The sequence below is a fragment of the Leptonychotes weddellii genome, chromosome 6 (genome assembly GCF_054177405.1).
Source record: "Leptonychotes weddellii isolate Sample4059 chromosome 6, ASM5417740v2, whole genome shotgun sequence".
NCBI lineage: Eukaryota > Metazoa > Chordata > Mammalia > Carnivora > Phocidae > Leptonychotes > Leptonychotes weddellii.
The window spans coordinates 113,785,992-113,802,917 of NC_138374.1; the positions used below are offsets into that span (position 1 = coordinate 113,785,992).

A 16,926-nucleotide genomic window follows, 5' to 3' on the forward strand; every position below is an offset into this window, starting at 1 on the left:
GGGGAGGGAGTGTCAGAAGTAGTGAGGAAAGATCAAGGATTAACTTGGAAGTCCTGCTTTCTCGGATACCTGGATCTAGGCACATCGTCTCCCCTCATGTCTACTGGATCACTCATCACCTAGACATTTTTTTATTAAAGTTCACCCCAAAACCAATTGATAACACAAATCTTAACATGCCTTAAAAAAATGATAGGGGCGCCTGAGTGGCTCAGTTGTTAAGCGTCTGCCTTCGGCTCAGGTCATGATCCCAGGGTCCTGGGATCGAGCCCCACATTGGGCTCCCTGCTCAGCCGGAAGCCTGCGTCTCCCTCTCCCACTCCCTCTGCTTGTGTTCCCTCTCTCGCTGTGTCTCTCTCTGTGTCAAATAAATAAAATCTTAAAAAAAAAAAAATGATAAACAGCAGACTGTGATACTTGCTTTTAGTTGCTCCTGGCAGGCAGAAATCGGTGTCATTCATCAGCTTCCTAGTTGGCTGTCTGTGGGAAACATCTGCAAGTATGCCTGTCGGGACAAGAATTGGTATAGCTCGCACAGGTTTGAGCACCCTTAGCATTACCTTCCTCTGCGTGCTGTCATCTGTGGAGAGATTCGTTTAGGCCTCTAGAAAACCCTGTGCAATCTACCTTTTCATATCCAGGAACCCAATTACTGCTTGGTAGCTCTAACCTATTTTTTTGTTTTTAAGTGTTTAAATTTTATATCAACCTCCTCCGTGGCTGCCATACGGCATATCCAGCCATGCTGTACTGTCACGTATCTGTCTGAGAACTTTCTTGGGGGTGACAACAGGGCATAAATAGCTTCGTAGTGTTTCTAGACTGTCCTAAATGAAAAAGGTTAATTATATGTCATTCTTGTAGGAATAAATCAGTGGAAATGATTAGCGAGCTTTGATATCTATATAATGGCTAAAACTGATACCTGGTAAAATCGTAATTTCCTTGTGTTAGTGAAAAAAAACACTGTTTCTTCACTATAGAGGCAACTGCCAGAGTCTACAGGGCTGGCTGAACTTAAAGCTGAAGATGTAGCTAAAATCTTACCCAACAAATTAGATATTTACAAAGAGGAAACTAAAGCATTTTCAAGTGAGGTCCCACATTTTAGGAATAACAAAGTCAATAGATAAACGTGATTTGTCAGTAAATGAATCAGGTCTCAATCAGTGAATACCATGCAAGGTAGACTTCTATTTCAGTTAGGAGGAAGCAAAAGAAGGCACAAGGCAGAGTAGTTTGATTATATATGGGTCCTTTTCCATACCTAAGAGATGGTGTGGCAGGTCTGTCTTTGGAGAGACTGATAAGAATAGTTCTCCCAAGGGCAGGGTGCGGGGGAGAACGGTTCTCCCATATGGACAGTGAAGTTTGAAAAAGGCAGCTTTGCCTAGAAGTAGCAAGAGAAAGTAAATGGTCTCTTAAATTGTTAAATTGTTGTTTCATTTGGTTGTCTGTGGGCTCAATTCCCTGACTCAAAGGTCCTAAGTTAACTTACTACTCTAACTGACATCAGCAGCCAATATAGTATTTTTACAACCAGAAAGGGAACGGGGGAGGGGGGCAGGGCAGGAGAGGAAGCTGACATTTTAAGAATGTACTTCCTCATAACTATCACATTTAATTTTTACCATAAGAGTAGCTGGTAACTTGCACAAGGTCACATAGCTAGAAGATGTCAAAGCAACAATTAGAGCTCAGGTCCAGCCAAGGACATCACACTCTTTCCCAGAAGCATTAACAGTTTAGTTCCGTGAGTCTTCACTGAGCACCCATCGTGTTCTGGCACTGAGGATGTAACTGGGAATAAGTGCATGCATCACTGGTAAGGAAACCCCCTGTAACAACATGTCTTTTTTAAATCTATGGATGTTATGTCTTTGTATTTCTCTAACCTTCTCTTCTCAAAATTCATGACTTTTAGGAAGCCTTTGTAGTTGGAGCCCACTGATTACCACCCTTACCTCCTTAGCACTTACTCACATGTGTTCCTTCCCTTGCTTCAGACAAGCTTGTTGATTATGTTCCTGGTGCTCTCCTGACTCACGCAGCTTATTCTGTGTATTCTTCCTTGGTGCCTCTTCTGCAGGGCTTTGCACGCAGTGGGTTCTTAAATTCACTAGATCCTTAACATTTAATGGTATGGAGTTCATTCTTAATTCATGAATCTTTGCCATGTCAGTTTACAGTTTTCCTGGGATATGAATTTGAATTCACCCAGATGCCTTAAAGGCTGGATCTTAACACTAAGCTGGTGAGTGGGCATCGCCAACAGTCTAGCATCTCAGTTTTCACTTGAGTAGACTTGAAACGTGTTTATACATTAAGTAATTCTCGAGAGGTGATTAAAATTTAGTTTCTTTGTTCGAAAATAGGATTCAAGTAAGAGAAACAACCTTAGTTAATGTTGATAAAGTAGTCATTGATAGTGTGGGCTAGGCATATGACTCTCCCTGAAGATCATTTATAAATGTGAGACAGGGACCATTCCTCAATTCCAGATTCCTAAGTTTTAGGACACTACAACTCCCAAGTTTATGAGAATGCTAAAGAGGCACTATATACTTTTCTTACTGGCTTCCCCATCTCTAGTGGGACACATGCTCACATTAAAAAGCCTTTGTTTAGTCGGTGCTTGACCAGGGCTGTACCACAGAATCATCTGAGGGACTTTTAAAAAATACATGTTAGAAGGCCCTATCTAGACCTAGGGAAAGAGAGTCTCTAGGATTGATGTTGGGATATGTACATTTTGAAAAAGTCCACAAAAGAATTCTGATGAATATACTTGTGGTTTAGAGAGAGAATTCCTTTCAGCAAACACTTCTGGACAGCTTTAGGGGGTGGTATATATTGTGCTGTCATGCTGTGTTGGTTGACAAACCAGTGGCTTCCAGGGACCGTTTAATGCTTCTTCAACAAAGCAGTGTCATTGAGTGACTCCTCAGCAGTCAAAGGATTTATTATTCGTTTTGTAGATTATTGGGCCCTTGTTTCTCTTCTTCCATTTTTTGTGTGTCCTTGAGGACTTTGTTGTTCTTCAGTATCTCCAAAGAGAAAATAAGTAAATACATTCAAATCAACTGAGTTTTTATTTGCCTGAGTTCTTTAAAAAAAAAAAAAAGGTGGAAATAAGAGGGTAACGGTCATCTATGATTTTTTAAATGTAAAATATCAATATAATCATTTTTTGTTGTTTGTTTACAACCAAAGATAGACCATCGATAGATAACCAAGCTTACAGTTTGCATCTACAAAACTCCTTTCTTCTGAGACCTCAAAGTACTTTCTTATTCTTTTCATTTTCTAACCACCATCCTAGGGACTAGGATGGGACTTACCCGCTCCCTGTACTCTCTTGCTCACCTTTCACCAGAGGTCTAGGATAAAGCGAGAAACTGTCCTGAGTTTTAATATTTGTAGATTACAGTATTCACTCAGGGCAGGGTTGGGGGTTTGTGAACAGAAGGAAGGTAATAGAATGGATATTGAGATCCAGAGAGGCTAAGTACCGCACAGAAAATCAGTCCCTCCTAGAACACAAGCATGGTTTGTTAGTTGGGTGGTGGTTAAGGGTGGGGATACGTTTTTGATCATTTTACAGTTTGCTGACTTCCAGTTAAAAAAGATGCTTTCCCCAGTCTCAAATCTACTGAGTCATGGAAGACTAGCTTAAGTAGCCTTTTGTGCAGTCATTGAATTGCTTTTCTTAAATTGCACCCGTATCTCCACCTGTGAAGTTGAGACATCTGATTTGAAAAGTGCATTTATAAATGGAAATAATAATTATCAGTCCTTTGCTAATGCTGGTTTTGTTTTTGTTTTGTCTCTTCCTTTCTCTAGCATGAAAGACTTTCTAGGTAAGACCTTTCCCTGTTTTATATGCATGCTTAATACTTGTGAGAAGTGCATGTCTAATTAAACTTAGCTTTATATCATGTGCTCATATTTCTCACATCCTTTCCTTCCTTTTCATTTCCTCAGCCACCACAGTAGTTCAGACTTTTATTATTTCCTGCCTAAGTTAATGCAGTAGCTTTGCAACTCACCTCCTGCCTTCAGATTCTCCTCCTTCCAATTCATTTTGTATACTTCCACCACATTAATTTTCCTACAGCACCTACCAGGCACTGTGCTACAGAAACAACATGAATAAAACCCTATCCTCACCTTCAGTAAGGGCCAGGATAGTGGTATGGACAGTATTATGAGCAGAGAGAAGAGGCCATTAGCCTAATCTGGTGGTTCAAGAAGACTTTGTTGCAGGATACATGCCCAAATTGAGATTGAGTTTAGATACTGTCATTTAATAGTGGATCTAACACAATTCCTTGTACTTAGATGGTGCTCCGTAATAATTTATTGAAAGAGCTAAAGACCAGTGTTGCAATTGCTGAAAAATTAAGGAAGCAGATAAGAGTTTGGGGAATGATCCTCTCTAATTTTTCACCTAGCATCAGAGGATACAAAACTGATCTTCCTGAAGAACAAAATAAAAAATAGTAAAGACTGTGGAGCCAAAAGTATGAACCTCTCCCTTTCCAGTTTTCCTCTGATAGAGAAATTAAGAAAAAATTGAGGGAAAATGTAGTTATGGGATAGCATAGGGCAAATGAGTCTTATAATTTGTTTGATAATTGAGCTTATTGCACCTTAATGATATATTTAAAAATGTATAAACTTGCATGGATTCTTCCTCTGCTCACCCTCTCACCAGGCACCAGCTGAAGATAAATAATTTACATCTAACCTAGCAGAAAATTAGTTTTGCAAAATTGGTAGAGAGTGGTTATTTTGCTATAGTTAATTTTTTGTGGATTCTGTTACATTATAATAGCCATTTATGAAAAGAGACTTTCCCTATAGACCTCAAAATATGCCAAAAAACTAATGGTTAAAACAGTGGGGTATTAGTTCAAGAATAAACAAAGATATCAGTGGAACACAGGATAGTCCCCCAAAAGTCATATGTATAAGGTGATTTGTCAACTCTGTGGGGGAAGAGTTAGTTAATAAGTGATCATTGGGACAACTGACCGTCTGTTTGGGAAAACAGATCCTTCCCTGAAGCCATACCAAAAAACAAAAACAAAACCAGATTCCAGATGGATTACAGTTTTTAAGAGAAAATGATTTTACTACAAAAGCAATAGAAGAAAATATTTATAATCTTTATATAGGAAAGACTCTCCCAGGCATGGTACCATAAAGGTAAAAATTGTCCAATTTAGTTATATAAAATGTAAAATCTCTGCTAGTAATAGACACCATAAACAGAGACAAAAAGTAAAGTGGGAAAAAATATTTGCAGCTTATGTTGTATAGTTTTAAAAGCTTTGCTATATAGGATGCTCCCACAGTGTAACAAGCGGAAGATTAACAAAGGCTCTGAATCGACAATTCAGAAACAAAGATAAATAATCAAAGATACTGAACCTTCCTAGTGATCTACAAATATTAAAATTAATGACAATGTTTCTCCTATTGGACTAGAAAGGATTAAACTCTCTGAAGGACAGTATGACAATACATGTATCAAAATTTAGAATAGACTTACACCTTGACCAAAGGGTTCCACTTCTAAGATTTTATCCTAAGAAAATAATCAGGCAAATGCACTAAAATTTATAGACACGTCTTCTCACTTGTAGCATCATTTCTAATAGCTAAAAAGTTCAAAATAATAAAGGTGTCTGTCACTAGAAGATTCAGTTACCACACACCACTCAGTGGAAGACTGTGCGGTCATTTTTTTTTTTTTTTAATGAGACAGATCTGTTTACTTACATGGTAAGATGCCTCCCAGCGTAGTGATAAGTGGAGGGAGGAGGAGGAGTTAGACAATAGTATGTATTATCTGGTTTTATTTATAGAAATACATACATTTTAATGTATCATGTGTTTAACCTTTTGCAAGGATATGAAGTAACTATTAACAGTGGGTTATTTCTTAGGCAGGATTATGGAGTGACTTTTACTTTCTGTTTTAGACACTTTGGTACTACTTACATTTTTCTGCAAGCATGTATTGCTTTTGTAATCAGAAAAGTCAGTGAAGAGGTTTCTATTTACAAATTAAAAAAAAAAAAGAAGTGTAAGAGAAAAAAGACAGCTGTGAAGAATGTTGTAGGACTTAGCATCTCTGTACGACAAAGTGGCCCCTAATGCCATTAGGAGCTTTGCCTCTCCCCCGCTGTGTCCTCCTTATTGCTCCTCTACTTCTTCTGATACGTATTCCAGCTCCCCCACCCCCAGCTTTGGCAGTAGCTACCACAGGACAGAGCCTTGAGATGGAAGTTCCACAGCTGTGATTCAGCACACCATCCCAGTTCAGGGAGGGAGAGCTCTGCAGGGCTGGTTTGTACGTAGCAGTCTTGTGGGCCACATTTTCATTTGGAAAGAACAAAGTCTGAGAAAAATGTAAACCGCTGTTAAGAATCAGGATGATCGGGTGCCTGGATGGCTCAGGTGGTTAAGCGTCTGCCTTTGGCTCAGGTCATGATCCCAGGGTCCTGGGATCGAGTCCCACATCGGGCTCCCGGCTCGGCGGGGAGCCTGCTTCTCCCTCTGACCCTCTCCCCTCTCATGCTGTTTCTCTCTCGCTCGCTCTCTAAAAAATAAATAAAATCTTTTAAAAAAAAAAAGAATCAGGATGATCGTTGTACACTTAAACAGATAATCAGCTGAGAGACCCTTCCACTAATGAACTTACCACTCCTGGAAATGAGGCCACCATCGACTCTCAGAGCTCAACTGCTGGAAGACGTAGAAATCCTCATCACAGGCTCACAACTGCAATGTGGACTGGAGAAGAGAGGGTAGAAAAATAGCTGTTTGGGCACGGAGGTGGTACCCTGAAATGTTTGAGATTCCAACAAACCCTGCAGTGCACCTAAAAAACATACTCACCATGCCCTCATTGTCATTTCTGCCCCCACGCCCTCCAGCTCTGAACTCCCAAGTCCGTATGTTTCTGATTCATTGACAGTTCGTTGGAATCATTGTCTAAGAGCCATTGAGATCCAAAAAAACTGCTTTTAAAAGCACACTCTTTGAGGAAAGCTGTTCAACCCCAAACTAATTTGAAAAGCTCTTAAGATTTAAGTTGGCACATGGGTCCAAACCGCCAGTTTTTCAAGTAAGCTCCATTCTTGGCAAATGATGGCCTCCTCCTCCAAGCTGGCGCAGCTTAGCTCAGAGGTCCGAGAATGCTGGCTGAGGGGATTCAGGGAAGGAATGTGCGTTGTTTCTGGCCAAGGTGCTCAAGTGCCTCTTAGAAAAGGTGCAAACTCCCCTGAAGCATTACCTTCCTCCCTCTCTTCATTCTTAAAACCAATGTTTACCTTTAATGTATCTCCCACAGGTTGGAATCAGGAGGTAGTAACCCTACAAGCAGTGATTCTTACAGTGACCGGGCCTCAGCAAGAGCCCGCCGCGAGGCCCGGGAGGCCCGCCTTGCCACCCTGACCAGCCGCGTGGAGGAGGACAGCAACAGGGATTATAAAAAAGTAGGCTCCCTTTTCAACTTTGCTGTTGTTGGGTTACAACACGTAAACCTCTCAGCCTTTTCCCCAATGTAGAAAAATGATTGTAGTTCCCATGAAGCAGAAGAAAAGTGCTTTACGTGATAAATAGTAGCAACTAATTTTCTTGGTTTGTTCCACCTCTCTACCAGTTAAACACAGACCATTTCATATATTGTTTTTAGTGCAGTAAATATATGCCTTGAATCAGATATTTAGAAGTGTAGGAAAAAGTAAAGATTGACAATTGTAGAAAGGGGAAATAAAATTAGTGCTGTGTGTCTGAGCCCAGAGAGTCATTTGGTAAGACTCATATTATTAACAGACATGTGCTTTTAATGAGGTCCTGTGAATGTCAACCAAATACTTCTCGGTGATGGTAAATGATAATCTGGTTTGTTGGGGGTTTAAAACACTTTACAGTTCATTGCCTTTGGTTCTTGCAAAAGAGTACCTAGCTCCAGGGGCTGACTTGAAAACCTTTCCTTTCAAGTGCTTGAGATGCCAGGGGAGAAAACCATTTTTGTTAATGAAATGTTTGTTTTGTTAATGTTGTGTTAAGCAGAACTTGACTAAAATCAATATATACACTAGACCGGCTCTAAAAAAATAATTCTCTTTGTATGGGGAATGACAGTGACTATTTTTTCCCCCAGAGATTAACATTTTTGAAGTTGGAGCACCATTCTGTTTGTGTTCAGCACCTGGGACTTCACCAGTGTTAAGAAGCAAGAAACCAATTGGCTGAATATATTCTGTTTCCTAGACTTCCTCCATCTTCTCCATCTGTCCCACAATGATGGTTTGGGGTGGGGGTGGGGGGTGGTTCTCGTAGGATGAAACTGTGTGAGTGCTAATCCTGCAAGCCCTGCCTAGTAGGTGACCTGATTCTCTTTCCCTCCCCTCAGCTCTATGAGAGTGCCCTGTCTGAAAACCAAAAACTGAAAACAAAACTTCAGGAGGCCCAGCTAGAGCTAGCAGATATAAAGTCCAAGCTTGAGAAGATGGCCCAGGTAAGAGAGAAGAGGAAAAAGGCTGGGTGGCAGGGTGAGTGTGAGGAGGCAAAGTAACTTGGGGTCTTAGAGAGGGGAAGTGACATGGAATTAAGATTGGCCCTCTTCAGAGACAGGAAGACAGAAGCCCCTGAGATTCTCATCTGATTTCAGGGTTCAGTTGGCATTTAATTCAAGACGGAAAACTGACAGTTCAGTGAACAAGTCCTAACAGCCTGAATGCTAATAATTAATATTATGGATTATCTACTTATTTCTTAGTAAAACGGTATTAACCAGCATCATAAGATTAGTCCTAGACAGTGTCTCCTGTCTTGATCATCATGTTTCAGTTCAGTTTATCTACAGTCACCTCCGAGAGAGGGATAAGCAAGACACCATTAAACCCAGTGCAGAGGTAGCAAATTAGGCCTAGATTTATAAGTGGTTTGCCTGGGTCATGTAAGAAATCAAGGACAGGGGCACCTGGGTGGCTCAGTCTGTTAAGCATCTGACTCGGTTTCGGCTCAGGTCATGATCTCAGGGTTGTGAGATAGAGCCCTGAGTTGGGCTCCACGCTGGGCATGGAGCCTGCTTAAGATTCTCTCTCTCCTTCTCCTTCTGCCCCTCACGCTCTCTTGTGCGCTCTCTCTCTCTCTCAAAAAGAAAGAAAGAAATCAAGGACAAAGGTGTTAGAATGTACAGTCAGGTCCCAAAGCAAAGATTCTGTCTTGCAGCATATGTTACCTCCTCAAGCCGCCACCATTTTTCAGCCTAGAAATAAGGAATGTTAGCGGCAAACAGACCAGATAAACCATTTCCTTTTACTGCCAGGCCTGATTTAATTAGGCGACGCTTTAGAGGATACTAGAGGCAATAACCTCATCACCAGTGAGACAAACACTGCAGCTGAAAGCCGAAGCAGGTGCTGTCTTGGGTTATTGCTGAGTTAACAGGAAACCTATTGAGTTATTGCCCTCCTGGAATGCCCAGTGACTAAGAATTTTGAAAGCTGAACTGAGGTAAAAATGACTCTTCACTGGGAAGGCATAAATGAAAACCAGAGATGGCTAGTTGTTCTGGCCATATGATATAATCCAAAAACAAAGCCTACACGCTAGGATTGTCCAGTACTGAATACATGGGGCTTGGGGGGCAGGGGTGGTCAAATACCTCTGAACATCTTGCAGCAACCCCTCTGGAATGGGATGGGCCAACACTTGGAAGACAGCAGGACAGACTGCGTGGGATTTCAGCAGGACAGCCAGGACACCCGCATTCTCTAGGGAAGGGCTCGGTCAGGTGCACAGGGGATGGCCTGGCCTGTGCCTGTCCGTTTGGAAGAGGCCCCCCTCCGCCTGGTTGGAGTAGCTGAACGTGGCTTTTCTGCTGGGGATCTGTAAGGCACAGATGACAGCTGAGCATGGAGTGATTCAGTGCGACAGGAACAGTGGGTCTCAGCCCAGGAGAGCACACGCACACACGTGCACGCACACACGCACGGCACGGGTAGAACTAAACAAACCTCAAGGGCTCTGCCGGCCCCAACCTGACTGAGCCAGGTGGAATGTCTCGTTCACAGCACACCCGCAGAAGATCCCTGAGGCCGACTTTTATTCTGAGGAGTGCCACGAACTGACAGTGATTAATTAATACAGATCTGCTGCTGCTTCTCATCAGGAATTACTGGGGCTATTTTACAGAAAATTGGGGAGCAGTCATGTGAGGAACCACAGGAAGACCCAGTTTTACCTGCTCCCCCACTCTCTCCAGAAGCACTCTTCTGACAGCACATTTCTTGACCTTTAGGGGTTCTTGGCTTTTCCACCAGCTTGTGCTTTGGAGCAGTGAGCAGGCTAACAAGCTGCTGACATTGACTTGCACAGAGGACACTGGAAATAAAATCAGCCTTGCACTACGGAAGGGTTTACTGTCTAGCCAACTGCTTTGCTGGGTGTGTCGGAATATACTTCATTTTGCCAAATACAGGTGACTAAAAATTAGGAGAAACAGCAGTGCTACACACCAGTTCTCTGCTGTTTACCCCAATGGAGCTGTCGGGCAGGGCAGAGAGGAGGAGGGCCCGTCAGCCGCACACGTTGTAGGGAGCCCCTTACCACATGGACACACACGACGTCTTACATAAAAGGTCCACCCTAACCCTAAGGGGGTTAAGATTTAAAAAACAAGTCAAAACTAGTTCTGTGTAGAAGTGAACTGGTTAAGGTCACTCTGTAGAAGTGACAGCTTCTGTGCTTCTCAGGCTGACCAGGATAGAAACAAGCGCCAGGATCTACTTCTGCCTTTTTTCTTTTCCTTCAGCTTCATAGTAGATTCAGTGAAAGGCAGATGGCCCTGACCTTCAGAACAGAAGGTGAAAGCCCAGGACAGGAGCCAGAAATCAGAGTTTTACTGTTAGTTCTAGCTATTCCTTAATATTCTGAAGAAAGAAACGTCTGCTAGAAGACCAGCATACTTTCTATATTTATTAAAGGTTGCTTGTGCATGGTACTAGGCAAAATAAAAATAATCACCCTGTATTTATTAAATGTAGTCTATTAAATGTAAGAAATTTTACAGTGCTAAGGCCAAAAGGAACTTAAGGTTCAATTCCATTCCCTGTCTAAGAGTCACTACCTGAAGTAATTCTACTTGTTAGCTCTGGTGGCTAAATTTTTTTGGTCCTTCTGTGACATTTATAGCAAAAGTCAAAGATGTTCTAAAAGAAAGTTCTAATCTTTTGTTCAGGTTAAATCTTACCTCACCTGGAAGCTCAGTATACAAAAGAGATAAAAGGGGAACTGTTCAGTTCAAAGCAGGGCAGATAGCACGAGTGAGCTCCTGAGAAGCCCTGGAACCCACCCACACATGCAAACCACTGCTTTAAAAGAGAAACAGCATCAGTGCCCAAAGCAGAAAGAATGAGTGCAAAGGGGTTGCTTAGAAGAGTGCCAGAGACTTAGACCTTCAAGTTCCTGAGTCTCTAGCTTTTAAAGAAGAAAAGCCACTTTTCATTTCCTCTGGGTTGTGGGATTACTCACAGACCAGGAGAAGGGAGGGGTGGTGAGGCATAAGAAGATAGTTGACGTTGAAGAGCTAGCAGGGGTTTGTGTGTGTGTTGTGGGAATGTCTTTGCACTTGTGACTGTGCTAAACTTCAAGAAACACCACTACTGCCTTCTACTCCCCGATGGGAATCCTGCAAACTTCAGAGAGGGAATCATGTCAGGCTTAGAGATCTGTCAGAATCTGTTTGCTAGGGGCCTCTGCCGCAGTGAGAGCCCAAAGCCCTGACATCTATTTCTGGGTGTCTGACGGTGAAGCTGAACCAGACCGGGCTTCCTAGTGACCCTCAGACAACCCAAGTGACCGTTGTTTCTCTTCAATTTGCACTAGCAGAAACAAGAGAAGACCTCTGACCGATCATCAATGCTGGAGATGGAGAAACGGGTATGTGTGTGTTTCTTTCCCCCCTCTGCTTCATCTGAGTTTCTCTGACTTTGTTGTTCACGCCAATGGAAAAAGTTCGTCTTCAGAAGGCGGGAGTTCTGCCACATTCCATTCCCAGCTTGATAATAAATTCTTTTTGTGTGACTCTGGACAGCAGTTTGATTGCTAGTCCTTTTGGCTTCTTCAGATGCTCAGTACTTTTCACTTATTCCAGTCTTAGGGTGGGAAGGGTCCTTGGAAGGTCATCCCATGCACTGGTTTGGCCTATAGGCAGAACTGCACACACACACATACCTACAGTATATTTTGGTTTACTGCAAATCAGCACACACGTACACACCCACGACCAAGGTCTCTTTACCCTTCCCGTCACCTTGAACAGAAAGGAAGTTTTCAGCAGGACCCTCTGCCATTGATTTAGGTCTTCTGACTTGAAATATGAGCCAGCAGAATCTTTCCCTCACTCTGACTGGGGGTGGGGAGGGGGCGTTCCAGTTCAATTGCTGACCTCCTCTTGACTGCATTCAGAATATTTTTCTAGGATTTGACATTCTTGGATAGGGAAAACTCAGATTTATTGATGAACCCTCGCTGTGATTTGACCCTAGGGGTGTAATATGTTCCCATCTCTCCTGTTTAATTTGGAAAGCAGCAAAGTTTTACATTTTATTTCCTTGGCCTATAACAAAAACTCGGTATCTCATCTAATCTAAGAATCTTTAGAGTTAAGGCTAAATCAGGAGTGGGTTGCTGGGAGAGAGATGGGTTCGGGGGAAGGGTGCTGTTTCTTCCTAGACAATGAAGGCTACTTCCCCACTCACCATCTGCTCCCCATCATGGGAGAAGCAGCTCCTTAGGAATTTGAGGGGAGCATTCCTGAAGATAAGGCTGCCTTTTATTAATAGAGAGCAGGGGCCCTGGTCACTTGGAGTCATTTGAAATATTCCATGAGATCTTCAGCTTACACAGAATAGCCAGAGTACCCTGATGCTGCCATTTGTTTAACTTCTAATATTCTGATGGGAGATTGAGGTCCTGTGATTTCTCTCAGTGAAGTAGTGTCATCCCATGGATCAGATAGTGCTTAGTCTCCTGCATGAGGTTTGCCTGAGAGGTGGCGCTGCTGATCACACGTCAACCGGGAGGCAGCATTTTGACTCCCTTCTAAACCCAGTAGATGTTCAACAGTCTCCTTGTTTCTCAACAGGAGAAGCGAGCCTTGGAGCGGAAAATGTCAGAGATGGAGGAGGAGATGAAGGTATGGAAAGATCTCCTTTCTCTCTTTGTGTGCCCGTTCCCCAAATGCCTGCCAGGACTGGGTGATTGAGCCTAGGCCCACCTCTCCAGATTTCACCACACACTCCACCCCCTCAAGAAGAAAGGATGTGTGAAGAGGAGCCGAGCATCTCTCCTCAGCCATTTCATAGGCCCTCTCAGATCACACAGCATCCCCTCTGGGCACCTTGCAGCCCTTCTGGGAACCAGTGCTGCCTCTGGTTTAAGTGGGGGGAGGGGGGAGGTATCCGCAGACTGGAGACAAACCTAAGTTGAACTTCTAAGATTTTCCAAGCAGTAGTTTCACCCTCAGGGGCTGGATGGAAACCCTAAAACAAGGGTCCCAGCTCTGCAGGCCTCACATGAGGTGCCTGGGGAAGCCTGAACGCGACCAGAGACTTTCCTGCCTGGTGCGCCTCCCTGTCTCAGCCCTTCACTGGAAGGAAAACAGTTTGAGTCATTCTGCAGCAGAATGCAGATTAATTCACACATCGATTCCCTGCCCCAGCCCACTTCACCTGAAATACTCAGTAATATTCGGTACTCGCCACTAGAATCAGCTCATGCCACCAGTTACACCTCACGGCTCACTGCTTTCCTCTCTCCCTTCACCATGCCCTGCAATGACCAGCATCTCCATTAGCCACTTTAATGAACAACTGCCATCCTAGGCAGCAGCTTTGAGTGCTGAGAACTGGCAGTCGACCCAGAAGAGTCAATTCCCTGCTGTGGAAGAGGCCTGCAGAGCAGTAGGGAACATAGAGCTGCTCGGGGTAGCCACCTGGGGATGATGTGGAGCATCTGAGCCCTGCAAGTGCATGATGCCACATGCCCATAATCACCTAGCACTTGCTCAGCTTCAGACTTTTTTTTTTCCTTCAAGGATCTTATTTTACCAGATGTATGATACAAAGCATTCATCTGGTGAAACTCCGGTTTCTTTACCTGCAAACCAGAAGCACTGGGGTAGAGGCAGATCTCCAGGGCTCTTGCTCTGAACAAGCATCCCTAATATGCAATTAGAGCACTTTAGGAGAGACATTTATTATTACAATGGCCAAAAAAATATATAGTTATTTACTTAAAAAAAACTTCTCAGGACCTGACAAGGTCCAAGTTTACACAAGATCCAGTGCTCATAGTCCTGTTACTCTTTATATAATTCCAGAATGAGGGAGATGTGCCCTGCCCTTGAGTTCTATAGTCACCATTCCAAGGCCGTAACTGATCGCATTCATATAGAATTTCAAGCAATACCTACTTATATCTCCAAAAAGTGGCACTTATATCTTTCAAGTTGATGTAAAACAGCAAGCGTAGAAATAATTAATGGTTGATTCTCCTACGATAAAAACAGGATGACCCAACACCCTTAGCTTCTCCATCTTCTGGTTTTTCCAGATCCACCTCACCTACCGCACAGAAGTATTTTCTATCATTTAGAGAAGTATGTTAGTAGAGCTAAACAGTTCTTGATGAATGAATATCCACAGCTCTTGGTTGCACTGGGGGTAAACCCCTTGAGTGATACCATCTGTACTCTGCTGTTAGGCAGCTGTCAGTGATGCTCCTTAAGGAATAGCCTAAATGCTGATCAGGAGCATGTAAATGAGGCCAAAGCTGGTGCCTTCTAATGAGTACCCAGGAGCTCAAAGCCAGCCCAGACCCACTAGTCATGGAACTCTGCACCACGTCTGCCCAGGCCCTCGCACAAAGACCCAGAAAGTCTCCAAGTGGAGCAGTTGAGGTCCTTCTTTATTTCCATTCCAATCCTAAATTGCCAGGCATGAGAGCCCCTTCATTGGTTCCAGTTGCTCTCAGTTCTATGGTTTGAGACAGGCTTACATATTTCTTTTTCCCTATCCTGCCAGGCTAGGATTTCCTAAACTAGGTCATGAGTTCCTTTCTTTCCTCGGTAGAGATCATAATACATGAAGGTGTTTGCTCCCTCAGCCTTAAGTCGTTTGTCAGCCAACTTCAAATGTTTAAATTATCAAATGGAGCCAGATCCTGGCTGTTTAGACCTCAAAAAATAGATACACCAATTTGAAACTGTTTTTTGTTGTTTTTATTTTCGTTAAAAAACGGACGCAGTCAGTTGCCATTATTTTCCATTACCAATTGCAAAGCCATTTGGAGAAGAAACACCTGCAAGTTCTAAAGCCCCTAAACACCCTTTGCTCAGATAAAGCCCAATACCAGGTTCACGAATCATCCAGCTCCCCCTAGAGGACAAAGGGGAAGGAACATACAAACTCGTAGCCAACGCCAACTTCATTTGTGTCTGTACCTTGAGATAGGCAAAAACTTCAGATATATAGATACAGACATCATAAAATTGATCTCACTGGCCTTCAAGGAGTCTAAGAAGCTGCTCAGGTAGCTTTCAAGGCCTTCTTCATCCAGGCTACAGTTTGTGGTAATCAACATCTTGGGAATGATCAGTGGTCAAAATCTCTGTTCTAGGCAGCCAGTCCACTGCACAGGTAACTGTCTTATCGAATCTGGGACCCAGTAGAACTAAGGGCCAGTTAGCCCCCGTGCCTGCTGCATATTTGGTTTATACAGATGCTCAAACCTCTTGGAGCAATCAGTAGGGAGCAGGTTGAAGTTTGACCTCCAGTGAACTCCGAAGATCCAGTAGGTGCTCAAGGACAGAAAGTGACTCTGGTGCCTGTTTTTCTGATTCTGGCAAATAAAGTGCAACGGTCAGATGAAATGGGGAACCCTGAGATGGGCTCGCCCAGATGTACGTGGGGCCCTGTGCTTGTGACATGGGTTGTGTCTTTCTGGCCTTACAAGAAAGGTAAGTAGGGGCGCCTGGGTGGCTCAGTCGTTAAGCGTCTGCTTTTGGCTCAGGTCATGATCCAGGGTCCTGGGATCGAGCCCCGCATCGGGCTCCCCGCTCCGCGGGAAGCCTGCTTCTCCCTCTCCTACTCCCCCTGCCTGTGTTCCCTCTCTCGCTGTATCTCTCTCTGTCAAATAAATAAAATCCTTAAAAAAAAAAAAAAAGAAAGGTAAGTATTTATGAGTTCTCCCCAGGACAGACTGCACTCAGATCCTGGATTGGAGTAGGATGGTGTGCCAGCCTCTGACAGGCATGCATGTCAGCGTGAGCTGTGTGAGGCTGCACTGGGTCTTGCCCCCATCAGACCTGATGACGTTCCTACTGCATCCTCCATTCAGCATTGGCCTCCTTCCCAGACCTTCTTCCTGCCTCTCCCAGGTCCTTGCATGAGGGGCCCAGCAGGCACTCCCCTTTTAGATTGCTCTTGGAATTTTTATTTTTACTTACTCTGGAAATACCACTAGCTGATCCTGCCCTTGCCCACCCTGCTCTGTGCCCTGCCCTCCCCTCCATCTTGCTGTGCCTTGTTTTCAGTACTATTTCCTATGGAACATTCCACCAGATTGTTTCCTGCCTCTCTCCCTCATGCTCATAACTTCCAAATTCTTCCACCTCGATCTGCTTGTACTCACATGTTAGATTGAATCATTTTCATAGTTCGTGTCTTTAATATTACTCCCTAGGAGGCAAGGACCACTTTGTATAATGACAATGATTATGTTGAAAGCTTTGGTCCAATGTCAACTCCAAAGAAGGGTGAGAGCCAGGGACTTTCCATTGGTTCTTATGTTTGGTCCCTGCCCATTTCTTTAAATATTTCCATATGCTGCACCATGATC

The 16,926-nt window shown here is 43.5% G+C and overlaps 1 protein-coding gene across 9 annotated transcripts in view; it reads left to right on the top strand.

The window, feature by feature from the left end:
• Positions 1-16,926, top strand: part of LOC102743929 (protein phosphatase 1 regulatory subunit 12B) — a 144,778-nt gene that overhangs the window by 113,310 nt on the left and 14,542 nt on the right. For 5 of the 9 annotated variants that reach the window (XM_081824988.1, XM_081824992.1, XM_081824993.1 and 2 more), the window contains 5 exons: positions 3,844-3,860; positions 7,364-7,508; positions 8,432-8,536; positions 11,911-11,964; positions 13,172-13,222. In XM_081824988.1, the coding sequence (XP_081681114.1) occupies positions 3,844-3,860; positions 7,364-7,508; positions 8,432-8,536; positions 11,911-11,964; positions 13,172-13,222 (372 nt within the window). Of the gene's footprint in view, positions 1-1,622; positions 1,826-3,843; positions 3,861-7,363; positions 7,509-8,431; positions 8,537-11,910; positions 11,965-13,171; positions 13,223-16,926 lie in introns of those variants that run through there. The other 4 variants (XM_081824989.1, XM_081824990.1, XM_081824999.1 and 1 more) reach the window with 3 other exon arrangements.